We start from the raw sequence: 18,291 nt of genomic DNA, 5'->3' as shown, positions 1-18,291 counted from the left end.
ATGTTTTTGTTACTGTCACTGCACTCCACTGTGTTGTCCTAACCACTGTTTTATTTACTCTGGGAATTAGAAATACAGACACAAGGGCTACAGGACTTATCTCGAATCTACTTCATAGAAACAGCTAAGACTTTGAGTCCACAACCATCTAATCTTGTGGCCACAAAGGATCAAAACTAGAGCATAGCCAAACACAAACAACTCAACCAAGTCACTGGGGAAGACAACAAGGCACCTCTTCTGCTCTATTACTACGTGCTAGACACCAGTGCTCTCCAGACACCAGTGCTATAGAGCCAATACTTAAAAAAACTGGGAAAGACTAAAAAGAGAGCCAGTGAAGGGACAGTACTGTTACCATCGTCCTGCGAGTCCTCTTCTAGTCGGTCTTTGCCGCTGCTCTCCACCCCTGAGGTGTGGGAGCTGCCATGGCTGGTCATGGAGCTGCAGGTTTTCAGTTTGCGGTGGATGGCACTGCTGGGGTAGCTGTCTTCTGGCCCCGTATCCCGGGGCTTGGTGTCTGCCTCAATGCCCGAGGTGTGGGAACTGCTGTGGCTGGTGGTAGAATGACGAGACAGGCGCTTGTGCTTCATGCTGCCTGCGCTGCTCCCGCTGGCCCGCGACCGCTTTTCTAGTTGGTCCATGTCGAGGTCCAGGTTGTCACTGATGTAAGATTCCCGGTACTGCTTCTTCTCTGTGTGGTGGGGAACAAGTTCATCATGACATCAACCAAGACAGAAGGAATAGTTGGTGAGCGTTAAGTGACTCATCAGGCCAAGAACAAGGATAACTTCTAATTCAGGATCTAGTGATTGGAAAGTAGTGATAATTTAGATAGGAACTTGACTTCAGAAGACTGAAAAATGAATAAAACCAGTGCAACAGATTTGAGGGGGATATTTAAACTACCCAGTTTTTTTTTTAAAGCTCCAAGCCTTATAAGAGTGGTATTTAAAGTGCAGTCACAGACCACTTCTTGTCTGCAAATTTACTGGTCCATAGAGAAATAAGTTCAGTGAGTGATAATGAACATTTAGAAACTTTTACAGCTATGTGACATTGCCATGACAGCCACCAATGTGATTTTGTACTTTGTGTAAGTATCCACAGCATATTAAATATTTTAAAAATCTGGTCCTTTTATGCAGATAATTTCAGAAGCATTGCTCTAGACTACTTAATATAATCATGCTAATTGCCATTCATTTTATTTGTTCATTTGTTCAGTTTGTTCCATTGTTAGCTTAGCTCTATCTTCTGAATACAATTTAAAATAAAACTATTCTTCTGAGAATTTCCTGTGAAGATTCTAAAATTTGGATTTTCATTAATATAAGATTGATTTTCTCCATTTAGGCTGAATTAGTGAGGCTTTACCTTCTATTTAGGAAATACCAGTAATCACTACTGGTTTGATGATTTCCAACTGTGATGGGTAAAGCTGTTCTTTAATTTAACATGTCAGTGCTCTTCTTTAATTCAGTCAAATGGCAAAGTCCCTTTTATTACATACTAAACTAACCATTCCACTAAGGCACAAAGTTACAACCCAGCTGCCAGTTACCACTCAACTGACGCAAAAATATTATTTTTGTCTTTCAGGTGAGAAATGTAAAACAAGGAAGAAGTTTAGATTCCTTGGCTTTTTAATACTTTTGAGAAACAATACAATAAAACAATATTAAAAATGGAGAGTGCATTTGGAGAATGTTAAGTTGATCTAATTTTAGAAACTGCTAACTAGTAGGCTAACTGGGTTCTCAGGGGCCTGTTAATGGATTTTAATTGTCTTGTTTCTTGGTTAAGTGAAAATACTTGCACGCCTGATGTCTGAATCCAGCTCGGAAATATAATCAACACAGGCTCCCTACAGAGAAAATGAGCAGCAGGAGAAGGAAAAGATGCCCCTTTTAGGATGCAAGATGCACAAATGCTTGGAGAAGGCTATGTGCACATTTCTAGGTTCCAGCCCATTCACATCTTTCTAAGGAACTGGCTGAAACTCAAAGGTGAGTATGTGTTGCCACACGGGAAGTAGGATGAAACCAGACACCAGAGCTCCATGCACACATCATCAAAACAAAAATGCATCCATGTACAACTCATCATTCAGAGAGCAGACTAGGTTCTAAGAATCCCTATCTTCTGAATCAGCAGGCGTGAGATGAAGGTGGAGAGCTGAAGCAGTTTGCAAAAATTACCATAGTTTCTATTCACTGTGATTTCACAATAATAGCCATATGGCCCTTGGATGAGTAGTAAATGAAGAGAAAAAAGTAAAAGTCTGTAAGTTGTTGGAGTGCCATTGCTCTAACATAATTAGGAATTGAGGGTCTAATCATTTAAAAGCTTTTCTGCATCTTTACACATAGCCTTTTTACTCCCAACTTTCTGACAGGTTCAGAGGTCATTATACTTCTTCTATACTCACTAGTATGCTCATGAGAAGACAAGTACTTGCCAGCCTGCTTTCTACCTATTCCTGTGAACATGTTAGCATGGTCTGGGTGTTCCACATGGCTGGCTTCTGTTCCTAGTGCTGTATCAGATCCTCTCCAGATATTTAAGAAGCTTCACACCACTCAGTTACAAACTGAGAGAAATTTAAACAATTCTGAAATTTATTGTAAGAAATGTAAAATGCAACCTCTCATCCCCTTAATAATCACTAGGGTCAACACTGCAGATCATCAGTATGCCTGTGCTCCTTCTACTCCCTCTGTTGTAAAAGCCCAGACACAATGAGGTTTTTCAGACACTATTTCAGAAAATAATGCTGTAAATGTGACCACTTATCCTAAGAATAAGCTCCAGCTGTTGAATAAAGTTAGGCTTGAAAATGTTTTCTAATGACACAAGGCATGTTTCTATTTCTCTTTTAAACCCTATAGAAAAATTCTTGTGATCATTTTCTACTAAAATGCTAAAATAGTCTTTCAGACAGGGTGATCCTAAATAAAATTAAATTAAGAAAAACACAGACTGTCTTTATGCTGTTTTTTGTTAAACTAATGCCCAAAAAAGGGCTCTTCATGTTAAAATGATAGAGCCTTTAAATGTGGGTGAGATCATTGGATTCAGGCCAAAGTTGGCCCAGAGAAACTTAGTTTCAGGCCTTTTCCAGACCTGAAAAACCTCTAAAGTAGAAGAAACTGCATATGTTTTTCTTTGGAAGGAAAAAAAAAGGCTTCCTCCAAAATCTACCTCCACTCATCCAAATAAAAGATCTAGTCTACATCTCCTTTCATTCCTTCATTCCCCTACTACTGTGGTTTGAATGTTCTCTCCTCCTAAACTCATGTTGAAATCTAATTGCTATCATAACAGTAAGACCTGGGAGATTAAAGAGATGATTAGGTTACAAGGGCTCTGCCTTTGTGAATGGATTAATGCCATTATTGCAGTAGTGGGTTCATTATGAAAGGAAGTTTGGCCCCCTTTTACTCTCTCACCCTCTCTTTGCCCTTCTACCTTCCACCATGGGATGAAGTAACAAGAAGGCCCTTGGTAGATGCTGGCCCCTCAATCCTGGACTTCCCAACCTCCAGAAGTGTGAGGAAAAAAACTTCTGTTCTTTAGAACTTACCTAGTCTGTGGTCTTTTGTTACGGCATCACAAAACAAATTAAGATACCTATACTCACTTAAGCCTCCAAATATACCTGGTACTATGTTTGGCAATGAACAAAGCCCTGCCTCTCAGAGAACTCAAAATGCTTTGTAATTTTAACTTTAGAACCTATAGAGGAGGGTCATTAATTCTTTTAGGCTCTAAAGGGATCTCTTACGGTCATCTGAACAAAAATGTACTAAAATGCTCCAGGCAGAAAGCTGACAAAACAAATGAATTTCTCAAGGTACCACGTTAGACATTTAGGACTGAAGCTGACTTGGCAAATTATGAGCACTGCACCTAATTAAGATGCCTGTCCTCACAGGTTCTCCTGCTTCTTCATCCTCCTCCTGTCCCCATCTGAATTCCTTTTAATATTCATGTCAGCATAGGAGAGATATATTTGTTGCACTGATGAGTCATTGTGGGGAAGAACTGGCAGTCTAGCATCAGCGGAAGCCAATACACCTGACAGTTATACCAATTCTCTCCAAAGACACATGCAGTTTGTGGCAGACAGTGAGGAATGATTCATGTTCTAATCACTACTAAATTACAAGAGAATTGCCAAACCAGATCTCATTTGGGTTGAGAGAGAATTTTTGAGAGAAATCAATCAGAAGCACAAACTTCGACAAGGTCTTTTGTTTGTTTAAGAAGGGATGGGTATTTGCCTTGTTTCTAAAAGAAAAATGAGGTCTGAGGTGTCAAAAGTTATCTCAGACATAAACCTAAGATATGAATCTTCACCCTGGTGTTCATACAAATACCCCAAATCCAATCTAATCATATTGTTGTTAGTTATTACTACAACATGAATTTGCAAAACAAATTTTTGCAAAACAAACCTTTGAAAGCATAAACAAAACCCCAAAGCGTGAAAACAAAAACAAAAAACAAATATGTAATGTAGCAGTTTTGGAGATTAGGGTTGGGTGTATGAAATGGAGGAAATCCAGGGTGCCACAACTGAAGATAAAAGGCTATTAGATTAATGTTAGTTGAAGCCTCATGCTACAGACCCTACTGCCTTCTTTCCCACTCTGACTTTCTCCCCTTTCCAGGTCCAGTACTCTGGGGCCCCAAAGACTGGTCTATTTCATCTGCATCTCAGCAAAGCCCCCATAGGACTAGCTGACTTCCCTCTCCTTTGTTTGACATTCTTGTAAGACCAGACTTGGGGGGCCTCCCAGCTGTTAATCACAGGCTGGAGACACATCTGTGACCCACCTTTATTGTGACTCTAACCCTAAGAAATAATCACATTGGAAGGAATTCCAGACCACTTGTAGATAATAGCACCAAGGTGTGTCAGTGTATATACAAAGCTCTAAAGGCAGATAAAATCTGAGTTGCAGATAAACCCTTGCCCTGTGCCTTAATGAGGTGGCTTTTTGCAAGGATTTTCAAGTCAGGCATGGGAAAACCTTAAAGACTGAGTTAGCTTAATGGGGTCACCTCAAGATATTTTGAATAGGTGCTACAGTAGGTGGAGCTGAAGCCTAACCCTTTGCCTTCTGGAACATAATGAGATGTAAATAGAAATGCTGCTCTCAATCTGGAAAGTCCCAGTCCCAAAATCCAATTCTGTAGGAGCTCAAGACCCCCACCCAGAGTAAGAGGCATGGGTGCAAAGGTACAATTTGCTTCCACACCCTAGACCCTGCGATACCTTCATTTTCCTCCAGCTTCCGGATATGGCGCAGGACAGGCTGCAGATTCATGTAGAGGCGGTGGCTGTTGCTCAAAAGTTGCAGGAGGTGTCTGGAGCGCATGGGGCACCCCGTGTAGTATATGAGCTTCCGGGCTGAAGGCAAGCCATCTGGCAAAATCTCAAATTTCTTGCCCTTTGGAAGGAAACCATGAATCAAATTCAGAAAGAAAAAAATCTCTGATTGGCTTGCCAAAGTCCACTTTATTTTCTATTTAGTAAGGAAAATTACAGATTCTGAAATATATAAAGTTTCATTTAAAATTCCTTGTGGGATAAATTACCATTTTCCCTTTCAAAAATGTCATAGGACAAAAATTTAGGAAAGCATCCAGCCATAAGGGTTTATCGGTAAACACTGACTAACCAAAACAGCTGAGGAGTGTCTTTGGTTTCTCTAGCTGGGCAGGCTATTTGTGTAATGGAGAAGAGAAGGTCCATCATAAAAGAACCATCAAATGTAATCCCCAAACCCTAACTCAGCAACGAAACCACCAATTCTAGAAGAGACTAATGCAGTCAAATATTTATTGAACACTTACTATGTACCAAACACCTTACTAGGCACTGAAACAAAAAAAGGTAGTGAATAAGACAGACAGGATATCTATTTAGGGTTTAGAAGAAATGGAAAACTTCCCTAGCTGGACACAGAGAGAGCTCGTAGTTGGAGGGATGAGATGGGAAAGAACAAGAACAGCTATCAGTAGAGATATAAGGAATCTCATTCTCTAAGTGTGAGATCATTAAGATAAAGTCCTAAGTTAAGGGCAAAGCTTTGACAAAGTTTCTTACAGTTATGGGATATTATGAATTCTCTTAACTTTCCTAATCATGAACAGGGCAACTGAAATACAAAAAGGAGTATTTCAGATATAATGATTCTCAGCTAGAGGGTGGAGGTAAAGCAAGGATGGAGGCATATTCTAACCATACACCTTGAAGTGTGTACAGCAGTATGGGCTTATGTAGCCCAAATAGGGATAAGGTGGTGGTGTTTCGTTTTTTTTTAATCTCTAAGCTTTCCCTCATTTTAAAGGCACTACCAGTGGATCCCAATACTGAAAAAGTAACAACTGACGTTTATTGAGCACTAAGCATGTATCCACTCATTTAATCCTCACAGCAAGTCTAGGGAGATAATTATCCACATTTTAGAGTGAAACCAAGAAACAGAGTTTATGTAACTTGCTCAAGGTCATGTAGCTAGGCAGGGCTGGGTTGGCTGCAATAAGTATCATCTGAGAAACTTGTCAAAATGGATTCCTCATCTCTACTCCAGACTCACTGAGCCAAAAATCTCCTGGAGGAGGATGATGAGGCCCTAAAATACGTATCTTAAAAAAAAGCTCCTCAGATAAGGGCAATACACAAATAGATCAGTAAGCACCAAGTCCAGGACCCTAAAAAAAACCCTCAATTTCATAAATTTACTTTATTATTACTTAATTTGGGACATGAAAGGGGCAAGTGGGTCATAATTTGCTCCTTTTCTTTTTTTTTTTTTTTTTGAGACGGAGTTTCGCTCCTGTTACCCAGGCTGGAGTGCAATGGCGCAATCTCGGCTCACGGCAACCTCCGCCTCCTGGGTTCAGACAATTCTCCTGCCTCAGCCTCCCGAGTAGCTGGGATTACAGGCACGTGCCACCATGCCCAGCTAATTTTTTTTTGTATTTTAGTAGAGACGGGGTTTCACCATGTTGACCAGGTTGGTCTTGATCTCTCGACCTCGTGATCCACCCGCCTCGGCCTCCCAAAGTGCTGGGATTACAGGCGTGAGCCACGGCGCCCGGCCTAATTTGCTCCTTTTCAAACAGCTCAGATCCTTTCACAAATAGCTCGAAACAAAAAAGAGCCAGTTAGGATGAGACAGGTCAGGCCCAATGTAATATATAAGTAAACTGAAATCATATTGAATTGTGCCCAAGTAATTAAAATACTGTGAAGTCAGAAACACATCTTTTGATTTACAAGGCAGCATAGAGTCAATGCCCACATTCTATCTGCAATATAGCCCTTTATTTATATAGGCCTTCTTCCTTACAGGAGAGAAGCCCATGTCTATAAATCCTTCCCTTCCTTTCTTCATATATTTTTTCCAACAATTTCTGAACAAAGCAGAACTGTGAATTTTTTTTTTTTGAGACCGAGTTTCACTCTTGTTGCCTAGGCTGGAGTGCAATGGCACAGTCTCGGCTCACTGCAGCCTCTGCCTCCCAGGTTCAAGCGATTCTCCTGCCTCAACCTCCTATAGCTGGGATTACAGGCACGCACAACCATGCCCAACTAATTTTTTTACTTTTAGTAGAGATGGGGTTTCACCATGTTGGCCAGGCTGGTCTTGATCTCCTGACCTCAGGTGATCCACCCACCTCGGCCTCCCAAATTGCTGGGATTACAGGCATGAACCACTATGCCCAGCCAGAACTATGAATTTTTATGATGAAATGTACACATTTTTAACTATAATTATTTGAAGCCTACTAAAAAATGGATATAGCTGGCAAAATAGAGAAATCGTTGGAAAAAATCAAGAAGCTGCTCTAACAAAAAAAGCTTATCACTCTCAATATTGTAAGAGTATTTTTCCTGTTAAGAGTTGTAGACCTCTCTTTAAAATAATGAGTTTTAAATAGTCAAATATTAATAGAAACCTCTTTTTATATATTTCTTTATTCTTTGCTCAAAAGAGGTAACTTTCAAAAGAACTGGCTAACCTCTACACTAAATGGCTTCTGCAATTAGAATAACTTAGGGTCATGTGCTAGGGACCAAACATAAATTAAAATTACTAACTTCTTTTGCTCGAAGATTCTTTACTGTAAGATTCTTTGATTTTAAGATCACTACTGATATGCGTGACAATGAATATATAGCACATGCATTAGAATACAAGAAAGCAAATTACCTCCAGTGTCAACTTCTTAAAAACAACAGCTTTTGTACCTGAGACAATATTGTTTAAAAACAAAAACAAAAAATAAAAATCCACCAAACGAAGCAATTATTGAGACTTTTCTTTTAAGCCAGTTATTTTAAACTTACCACAAACACCAACTTTCCAACATTTGTCCAGGGGAAATCATAAAGTAATTGCTTCTCTTCATCTAAATTCTGTGAAAATAACAATGCATATGGAGTTAATGGGAAAAATGATAGATACTGTAAAATGGCTCTAACTTCTTTCCCTGAAAAGTAAAGTACAGTAATTAAAATCTGAAAAACCCTCCCACATCTCTTTGGAGAAATACAGACAGTAATTATAAGATTAGTGATTCTGTGGCTTTTGGTTCCTGTGTAACTGTATTAACTAGTCCTTTCAAGACAATCTTTACCCTTCTGGCCTATCCCAAAATTTAAATAAAAGGTCAGAAAGACTCAGGTGTTCAAGAGATGCGATAAGGCACTCAGATTTTCCTAACTGGTTATTTTGCCAACATCAAAGATAAGAATCCTTCTACTTTTCTGTGTCTTGCAGAAAGAGGTATTCTGTCTCCCTTTCTGATGGCTGCAGGATAATACTCTCCCACATGCTAAAGGGTGACAGTTACTACTTATTTAAGGGATAAGTTTTATCAGAAAAGTATAAGGGAAATTAACACATCTGGTCAGGCACAATATTAAAATGTTATTTTTCTTTTCACTTATATATAAATGCTCCAGAGGATAAAAAAATATTTAAAATCAATGACGCACAGAGAAATGTTTGGATATTAACGATCTGTCAGTGATCTATTAGTGATGAACCTGGGCTAATCTTTGGCTTTTTCTTTTCTTTTTTTTCTGTTATAGAGGACTTATTACTGTGAACAACCAGGCTGAGTCACTTCATCCATCTTACATCATCCACATTTGTGCTAGATAAATAGGAAATTATGACTAGCCAATGGCCAAAAATGGACTACTGAACCTATGGCAGGACCACAAAGGTACACTGTAAACGTTAAGACATGGCCAATAGCATTTGACACTTATTTCTCATTTACCAACCTGAAAAATCTGTATTCCTCGCATGGTCAATCCAAGAGTCAGCGATGCTTCAATTTCCCTTTTATCCTGCAGGAATAGGATTTGATAAAAAATTAAATGTTTTTATATATTTTTTTCTATGGTGGACAATTTAGCACCAAAGAAACATTTCAGAATGGAAATTCAAGACTGAAAAGTTTTTGACTTAAAATAACTTTGCTCAAGGCTTTCCAAATACCTAGTTTCCTACAAGAATTAAGAAAACCATGGGCACATATTAAATAAATAATAGTATATTCTACTTTTTAAATTCCTGAGATTTCAAAGTTTTAGTGTTTTTACTATATTACATACACTTTTGTATCTGACAATATTCTAAATACTTGTTATTGAAAACTCCAATAAACAAGACTATTTTTGTTGATTTTGCATCGTTTGATTTTTTTCACCTTCCATCTCAAGATTACTCTTTTCTCGGATGTTACAATCTTAAATCTAATGCAATAGTTATATTCTGAGATGTGTAAGACTTTATATGTTTAAAACTGGGCAAATCCTCCATCTCTGAAGCCAAAATTAGGGGCAAGTGATTAAATATTCAAGGCTGTCTCATGAGGATAGATAATAAAGTTGTAAAACTTTGTATTCAGTTAGTTTGGAAATGCTTATTTTTAATAAGTTCAATTATCACTTGTCAATATGATACACAGTCTACCAGCCAAACCACAAATTGTAGAAAATAAACTACAACAAGTATAAGGGGAAAAAACTCCACAATTAAAAATGTACTTTAAAATTCAGCCACATCTTTTAAGTGTTCATCTGTAATAAGTATATAATGCATAAAGTTCAAAATAGAAGAGAAAAGAAATTACTAAGTAAATATTTTCATTATGAGATTTCCCAATAAACACAACAAATATGTGCAGATCTATAGGCTTAGTGCCAGCATTCCCATGAACATGGAATGAAATATTTTTAGAAAATGTATCCTCACCTGGCATTATAAGACACAGCCTATTTAGACTATTTAGGCTGTTTCTTTCCAACTAGTATACTTTTACATGAATAAGGGCACATACCGTATAAGCTTTAGGAGGAGAAACTAATCCATCATTATATGAGTTTTGGTCAATTTTGCTTTCAAAGCTGTACATAGTTCTTTCTGAAATAAAGCTATGCTCATAAAAATGTTGATTTTCAAGTATAAGGTATATATTGGTGGGAAAGGGGCACAAAACAGTTTTTTTTCTTTTTTTTTTTTTCAGAATGTTCCCTGTTCTTTGTCTACCTTATTTCCAGTCCTTAAATGAAGCAAATTTAATGCCTGCCACTGAATTTCTCCAAAGAATAAAAACTGCACATCAGCCAATAATGTCTTTCCCCCCACTTCTTTCTGTTACATTTTTATCAAAAATCTTGTTTATAGCAGATAAGAGTCATTTTCTATGCAATTTACAGGTGTCATACTTTAAGTAAACTTGAAAATTAAGTTTTACACAGAAGATAAATTGGGGATATCTACTTCAATAAAAGATTCTTATGTCATAATAGGATTCTTTAAAATAGCAAGTTTCCCAAGCAAATAAAGCAAAGAGCAATTAATGGTTATTGAGCACTCACTAATGTGCCAGGTATTCCATCTCATTATTTCAGATTCATTACCTCACTGAAGCCTCCCAACCTTGTGAAGCATATTGTATCATCCTACTTAATAGACGGCTCAGGATTATAGTTGCCTAGGATCCCAGCTATAGCAAGTAGTGACATAGGGTTTCTAATTGACATCTGATTCCAAGGCCACACTCTTACTCTTTCCAACATATAATTCATACTTCTAATACATTTTAAAATATAAACGAATTATCAAAACTGTCATTTATTTTCATCTCATATAAATTGAGGTATCACAAATGACATTTCTTAAGGCTAAAAAAAAATTACAACTTATTCCTTTCGGACTTTAGCCAACGAGATCTTATGGAACTCAATTATGCCTTTCAAGGATGATGGGACATTAATAATGCATCTCTTGGGCATAGAAGAGAGACAGAAAAACCATCGGTTGGTCTGAACCAGCTAAGAAGATTACTGAGCAATACATCCAAACTAAAGCCCAATTTCCAATAGTCTAGCTATGCTAATCTTACCACAAAGGGCATAGTAGAGATAAAAAGCATAATACTAACAATGGTAATGGTAACAGCAGCAAACTTAACATCATGCTTAACAGGTGCTGGGCACTGTTTTAAGCAGTTTTCATCCAACAATTTCTTTAGTATTCAGCAATCCTAAAAGGAAGGTATGTTGCTGTCCCCTTTAACTATGGGGAAACTGAAGTACAGAGGGTAAGTAAGTAACTTGCCTGAGGTCACATAGTAAGAGGCCAACCTGAGATTCAACCCCAGGCAGTTAGGCCCCACTGAATTCATTTTAACCACTTTATCCATTTGGTTTGAGAATATACCTTTGAATACTTAAGTGGGTATTCAGGAGTTCTTACCAAAAAGTGGCATTTACGGAAGAGCGAAAGGGGTTAGGAGGAGGGGAAGAGGCGATGAGATGATGAAGAGTACTGTGAGTGATTCCCTGCAGAGCATGGCCCAGTTGTTATTTGAGTGTGTGATCTCCGCCCCAGGATGGAACAATGAGGCTAGAGATATACCGGACACAAAGGAGAGTAACTTCTGAGAGTGAGGAACCTGTGGAATACAGTGCCTTAAGCACACAGGTTGTGTTATCAAGAAGGCCTTGACTAAATCCTGGCTTTGCCAATTAGTTTTGTGATCTTAGGTGAATTATTTAATCTCTTTAATCCTCAGTTTCCAGGTCTGTAAAACAAAAATTAAAGTACCTTTCGTATAGAGTTATGAGGATTTAAAAAAATACATATAAAGTGTGCCCAGTAAACACAGGACTCCATAAACACTGCTTGCTGTTAATGCTCTTGTAATTAAGGGACACAATGCAGGTATAGCTTTACTTTGAGGAATATTAAAACTTATTTATCAAAGAAGTTATAAATGTCATTCCCCAAAGCAGAAAAGCAGATTTGGGGAGGAGAGAAATAATAATGCCATAATCAATGAAAAAGTCAGATTAACATTTTATAGCCATTTGTCATCTCACTATTAGAACAATTAAAAAATGCCCCATTCTGCTTCCAAGCCAGAGGAAAAGCACCATGGCCTCTCCAAGATTGACCTGCACCAACAAAAAGCAGTTCAAGGAAACTCTTTTCAAAGTGTGTGAAAAGCAAAATAATCATTTTTAATGGAAGTGAAATCCTAAGGTTTTCCTTCTCAATCCTATTGAGAAGAGGTTTTTTCTCAGAAGCTGAAGACTTAGCTGCCGTTTCGTACCTTATACAATCTGTAGTAATGAACAGCGACGTCATCCAGTCGGACAGCCTCTTTGATATATTTAAGATGAGCTTCGGAAGCTGTCAGTGCAAACTGATCCTTGTGCATGTTCGGAATGTGCTTCAGGATGTAGTCCTTCCCCCTCTTGGAAACAACCTGTTGGGATACAAGGAGTGTGCAATGCAACATTTGTTGGAGAGATGTAAGTACTACCCCGACCCCCAAAACAATGAAAGAATGAGAATCTAAAATAGGCTATGAAAACTGGTTGCTTTCCATTAGAAAATTCCCACTTTCATTCTGTTTTCACCATCTGTTACGTTACTAGGCTGAACTGGCTAAGTCTAGAAGCTGCAGAGTCAATTTAGTTCTACTACCTAATACCTAAAAAGAAAAATCACAACAAATAGGAAAAATAAGTTATCTTTGCTTTAAAGTCACCAAGAAAAAAAAAAACTACACAAACTTTCATAATTTTGTACACACAACTGTTTATCCTTGCAAGTGTATACTTGGTACCATGAAATACATCTACAGTATGCACATCTTCAGGTTCTGGATCCTACCTAACTCCTAAGAAAACTACAGCCACAGAGTGGGAGGCTCTAAATGTTAATCCAAAGAAGGCAGGGGACTGGGAGAAATTCTCTAAAACATTTTTGGTTCTTGCATAAGAGGCTGATATGAACACTGTGGAAATACTCATGAGAAAACCGTTTCATTCAAACATTCACTGTGATTCACTGTGACTGAGATTTTCATCAGACAGTAGTCTGGCCTTTCAGATGTCAAATATATAGTATCCAGCAGCTGCAGGCTAAGAGAAAGGTGTTGATTAAAGTCTTAGCTGATTCCATAAGGACTATAAAAGATGAAAAGCATTATGCAATGTGAGCAAAAGAGTAGTGTTTAAAATAATCTAAATTTAAAAATTACAGAATTTTTTATTTTAAAATGTCTTTATATTGACATTTTGTTTCTTCCTATTTAATATTTTACAGAGACTCAAACATGATGAATTAAATAGTCAGTTGTCAACTTCTGCTAAGAACTCAAGTTACAGATTTTTCTTTCCAGATTCCTTTTACATGGTAATCAGTAAATCACTACTTGTCAACCTTTTTTTCAGATCAAAAACACACTGAAAATAGTGTTTGTAAAGGCACTAGAGTAGACGGTTTTGGTGATCCCAAGAGTGGGGGAAACTGGTATCTCAGCACACTGGTTGCCATGGCATACTAACTGGATTTCAATAATCAAGATTCAATGAGCCGCTGATGACAACCAGAGAATGTAAACATGCTATAGACAGGAATAGTCTGACAGATACTGCGATTTTTCTTCAACAAATGAAGCACTGTAAGTCACACAGCAAAAAATTACTGAGTACCTCAATGTGAAGGGCTGAGGAAATAGAAAAGGTTAAGGTTACGTCCATCTTTCAGAACATACTGAGAAACAGTTTACTGGGAGCAAGGAATAAATAAAGCATGTGAAAATAAGATGTAAAACACTATGGCCAGGTTCTTGAGCACAGGGCACCTAGATGGTCTGCCCAGAAGAAGCCACACTTGAGCTGAGTCTCAGAGGACAAGTAGGAGTTAGCCAGGTGAAACAGAGAGGGGCTTCACTGGCTAAAGGAACTGCAAGAAGAAAGGCCCAGAAGCATGAAACACCACAGTAGGTATGGAGACAAATCCATGGCTGGATGTTGCCAGAGCCTAAAGGTCAAGGTGGAAGACAATCAGAAAAAAAGCTGGAATGGTTGACGGGGACTGTAACCTGGAGAGTTTCTAGGTTATGCGTGGGAGCCTGAGCTTCACTCCATAGGTGACACAGGAGGCCCTGAAAGTTTAAATCAGAAGCAAAATCATTTCATTTACAAGCTGTGGAGTAAAGACTGAAGCAGGGATGAGCTTCTGCAACAGGGCTGCTGAGAACAGGAACCTAGAAACGGTAGGAGCTAAGACAGGGAGGGGATGCCTTTCTTCTTGCAGTTCCTTTAGCCAGTGAAGCCCCTCTCTGTTTCACCTGGCTAACTCCTACTCTTGTCCTCTGAGACTCAGCACATTTAGGAAAGATAATGACAACAAAAATAGAAGAGAATTTTATTTCTTAAGCTGGGTGATCAGTATTCAAGCACATAAGTTACAGGGTGTTGCAGTTGATGGGACAGGACAGGGAGAAGGAATGGTGATAAGGCCGAGTTCCGTATGGCTCTCATGTACTCAGAGGTAGGAATATGTAGAACTGAGGTGGCAAGAAGATGAATTTGATTTAGGACATTTTGAGTTTGAAGTGCTTATGGGTAAATAGCTACCTTATGGATATAGGGGAGAGAAACAGATTTCGGAGTTGCTTTCACGTAGGTGATCGTTCTAAGCATTAATTTGGATGAGGTCTCCCAAGATGTGAGTGGTTAAGTGTCAAGTACAGCAGCAAAATTCAGTGAAAAGAGTCTACTGGATATGTCAATTCAAAGCAATTGTGGTCAATATAAAGCAAAGGTAATGTATATTTAATTTTTTACTTTATTTTTTTACTATATCGATAAAGAGCAACCTAAGGGACAGCACCGTAAGTAGATTGATGGGGAAAGAAGGCAGATGGAAATGGCTTGAAGAACACTTGTGGGAAGTAAAGAAGCTGAAATAATCAAATATATACTACATTTTCAAGATGCTTTACTAAGAAGGAAAGGCAATAGTAGTAGCTCTTCTTTCCCTCCCCCATTTCTTTCTTGAGGATGGGTGAGTGAGAACCAAACATGTTGTGTATGTTCTGACTGAAGAAGAGTTAGTTTGGGGAGGGGCTAATGATACAGAAGAGAGAAAAAATACAGCATAGACCTGGAGACATGAAGGGAAGAGACACAGACACAGTGGGGTGGAGAAAGGGCAGCTGAGACAGTTCACGTTGGAATAACTGAACTTATTTTCAGTTTCCTTGCTGAAAGAAGGGATTAGTTCCTCCACTGGGAGTAAAGGACATGCAGGCGTGAGCCAGAAGTTGACATACTTGTTTTCTCAGCAGAGGAAAACTAAGAATAATCCTACTTTTAAAAGAGTTATGTTATTCTTCCTTCAAAGGGAGAAAATTCTGCTTTAGTAAGAGTAGGCAAGAAGGTCAAGGACATGTCATTGCCAAAAGGAGGCTGGCAAATTCCAAGCTCCACTGTATTAACAGGATGGATGGCAATCCTCTTCCCCATTCACCGTAAGCAGACTGAGTACATGAAGACATGATGTGCGCCATATTCTCAAGCATTAAATTTGTATCTGGGAATCATGAAGAATTTGGCCACAGAACATCTGTGTTCCCATTTCTTAAAGAGCATGAGTAGCAACACAAGAAACTAGAAATGTTGAGAGAAAACCCTCTTTCGAATTTAAAAACAGTGCTTACCCAAGATGGGAAGTAAGCCTCTGGCTCGAAGTATTTTCCGTAGTGCTGATTCCTTTTGAAGTTCCCAAGATCAGCCTGCAGGGCAAAGGCTGCCAGCAGGAAGTAGGCCTCCTCTCGGAGCACACACTGAGAATGAAGAACTTGTTTTCTCAGGTGCCAGTAATAATAGTATCTTGCTGCTCTGTCACTAGGAAAATAAAAGAAAACAGACCTCACATTTTGATGGAACAATCCAATGACATGTAAACAGAACCCAAAGCTTGCTCTCCATCTGGTGACAGGAGCCCTTCTGTTTCTGCTCCTCCCTCCCACCTCATTGAAAAGGGAGCAGTTGTAGCTAACATCTAAGAGCTGCCTCAGAGACTGCAGGGGGTCAGAACCCCAAGTCAGACTATCCAGACAACAAAAATAACATTTCCTAAGGCTTACAGCATTTGATTCGTTCAGAGAAGAAAAAGGTCTGAATCATTCTACTCTAAAATGGTAAATATGTCACTGAACAAGTATTAGAATAGAAGCTAGACATGTGTTGTCTATACTAATTTTGCTACAATGATGATGCACATGTGACATAAATAAGGAAAAAATCTGAGGAGCAATCCTGCTTCAGTGTTTTGCTGTTCTTTTTATTATTTTTTAACAGAACACACTGCAATTGTTCTAAGTACTTTTATAAGTGTTTGTATATATACTCTTCTGGAAAAAAATTTGCTTAATGAAGGTGTTCTTATACTTGTTTTAAACTTCTCTAAGAAGAATGAAATGAATGCATTCCTTAAATCTTTTTGGGGGTTTTTAATTAAGTGAATGTTATTTTTGTGGTATTTTTTTATAGGCACATGTCAGGACAATTATTATACTCCCCACAAAAGGAAATACTAACAGGGCACTCATTACAATTTGTTGAGGTCAGAAACAAATACAGTCAGCATTAAACACATTAAGAAGTGCTGACTGGGAAAAACATGGTAAAAGCCCCAAAAAGCATTTACTGGCAAATAGGATGCTTTTCTGCTCAAAGTAAAAATGTGTTTATGTATTTTAATGAGCTCATTTGCCTCTACATTATTTCAGGTTCAATGTTTATCTGAGTATCACAGCTAATATCATTAGTAGATAACAATAAACACATATGGGTTTATTTTAACTAAGACCATGTTTAAGTAGAAAGAGCTTAAAAATAAAGCATTTATGTAATTTCTCCCCCTTTGAGCACTTTTCAGAGCGCTTTTTTTTTTCTGAGATGGAGTTTCGCTCTTGCTGCCCAGGCTGGAGTGCAATGGCACAATCTTGGCTCACTGCAACCTCCACCTTCTGGGTTTAAGCAAGACTCCTGCCTCAGCCTCCTGAGTAGCTGGGATTACAGGCATGTGCTACCACATCCAGCTAATTTTGTATTTTTAGTATAGACGGGGTTTCTCCATGTTGGTCAGGCTGTTTTGGAACTCCTGACCTCAGATGATCCACCCGCATTGGCCTCCCAAAGTGCTGGGATTATAGGAGTGAGCCACCCTGCCCAGCCTCAAAGCGCTTCTTTTTATAATGCCAATGACACATAGTTTGGACTGGTTCATGCCTGGGAAAAAGGGGCAGAAGCATAGGGATGCATTAAAACTTAGCCGCAGGGGGCTAATTATTTGTTAAATATATATATTCCTTCTTTCCAGGTCATGTCACACCTAGCAGGTAAAATAAGTAAAAATTTTATGTAAACTGAGAATAACTAATGAAGTTTCTTAGCCTGTTAAAAAAATTATTATGGGATTTTTTACTTTTAAATTTGCATTTGGCACTGATAAAAATATCAAGAGCTAATTTTACATGTAACTCACTAGCCAAATATATTTTGTTTCTTTCACATGGAGCTTCTCAAAGTTTAAAAATATATAAGCAAAACAGAGTTAATATTTCTGGTATTTTTTTTATTGGCCAAGAAAGTCACCTCTGAAAGTTTTCCAGCACTGAATCCTCCTACATAGACTGAGCTTCTGAAATGGTGAATTCTTAATCTGTATTCTGAGCCTAATATTGATCATGCACACTACTCCAGAAAAAGAATCAACTACCTGCCCTTGTCAAACTGCACCTAAGATTCTGATAGGATAACATCACTGGGCTTAATCTTGGCTTTAAAGCTACTGCCAAGAATGTAAGCAAGACCCCAAATGTGAAAACAAACCCTATCATATAAACACGCATCCAATTTTATTTATTCATTTATTTTTTAAAGAT

At 38.3% G+C, this 18,291-nt stretch overlaps 1 protein-coding gene across 2 annotated transcripts in view; it reads right to left on the bottom strand.

Moving 5' to 3' along the window:
• Positions 1-18,291, bottom strand: part of FRMD6 (FERM domain containing 6) — a 43,665-nt gene that overhangs the window by 10,166 nt on the left and 15,208 nt on the right. For both annotated transcript variants that reach the window (XM_035260510.3, XM_035260514.3), the window contains exons 5-10: positions 16,060-16,246; positions 12,655-12,810; positions 9,314-9,379; positions 8,369-8,437; positions 5,285-5,459; positions 359-694 (exon numbers count right to left, since the gene is read on the bottom strand). In XM_035260510.3, coding sequence (XP_035116401.3) covers positions 359-694; positions 5,285-5,459; positions 8,369-8,437; positions 9,314-9,379; positions 12,655-12,810; positions 16,060-16,246 — 989 coding nt within the window. The remainder of the gene's footprint in view (positions 1-358; positions 695-5,284; positions 5,460-8,368; positions 8,438-9,313; positions 9,380-12,654; positions 12,811-16,059; positions 16,247-18,291) is intronic.

Source organism: Callithrix jacchus, chromosome 8 (genome assembly GCF_049354715.1).
Source record: "Callithrix jacchus isolate 240 chromosome 8, calJac240_pri, whole genome shotgun sequence".
NCBI lineage: Eukaryota > Metazoa > Chordata > Mammalia > Primates > Cebidae > Callithrix > Callithrix jacchus.
This window is presented reverse-complemented; position numbering and strand designations above follow the sequence as displayed.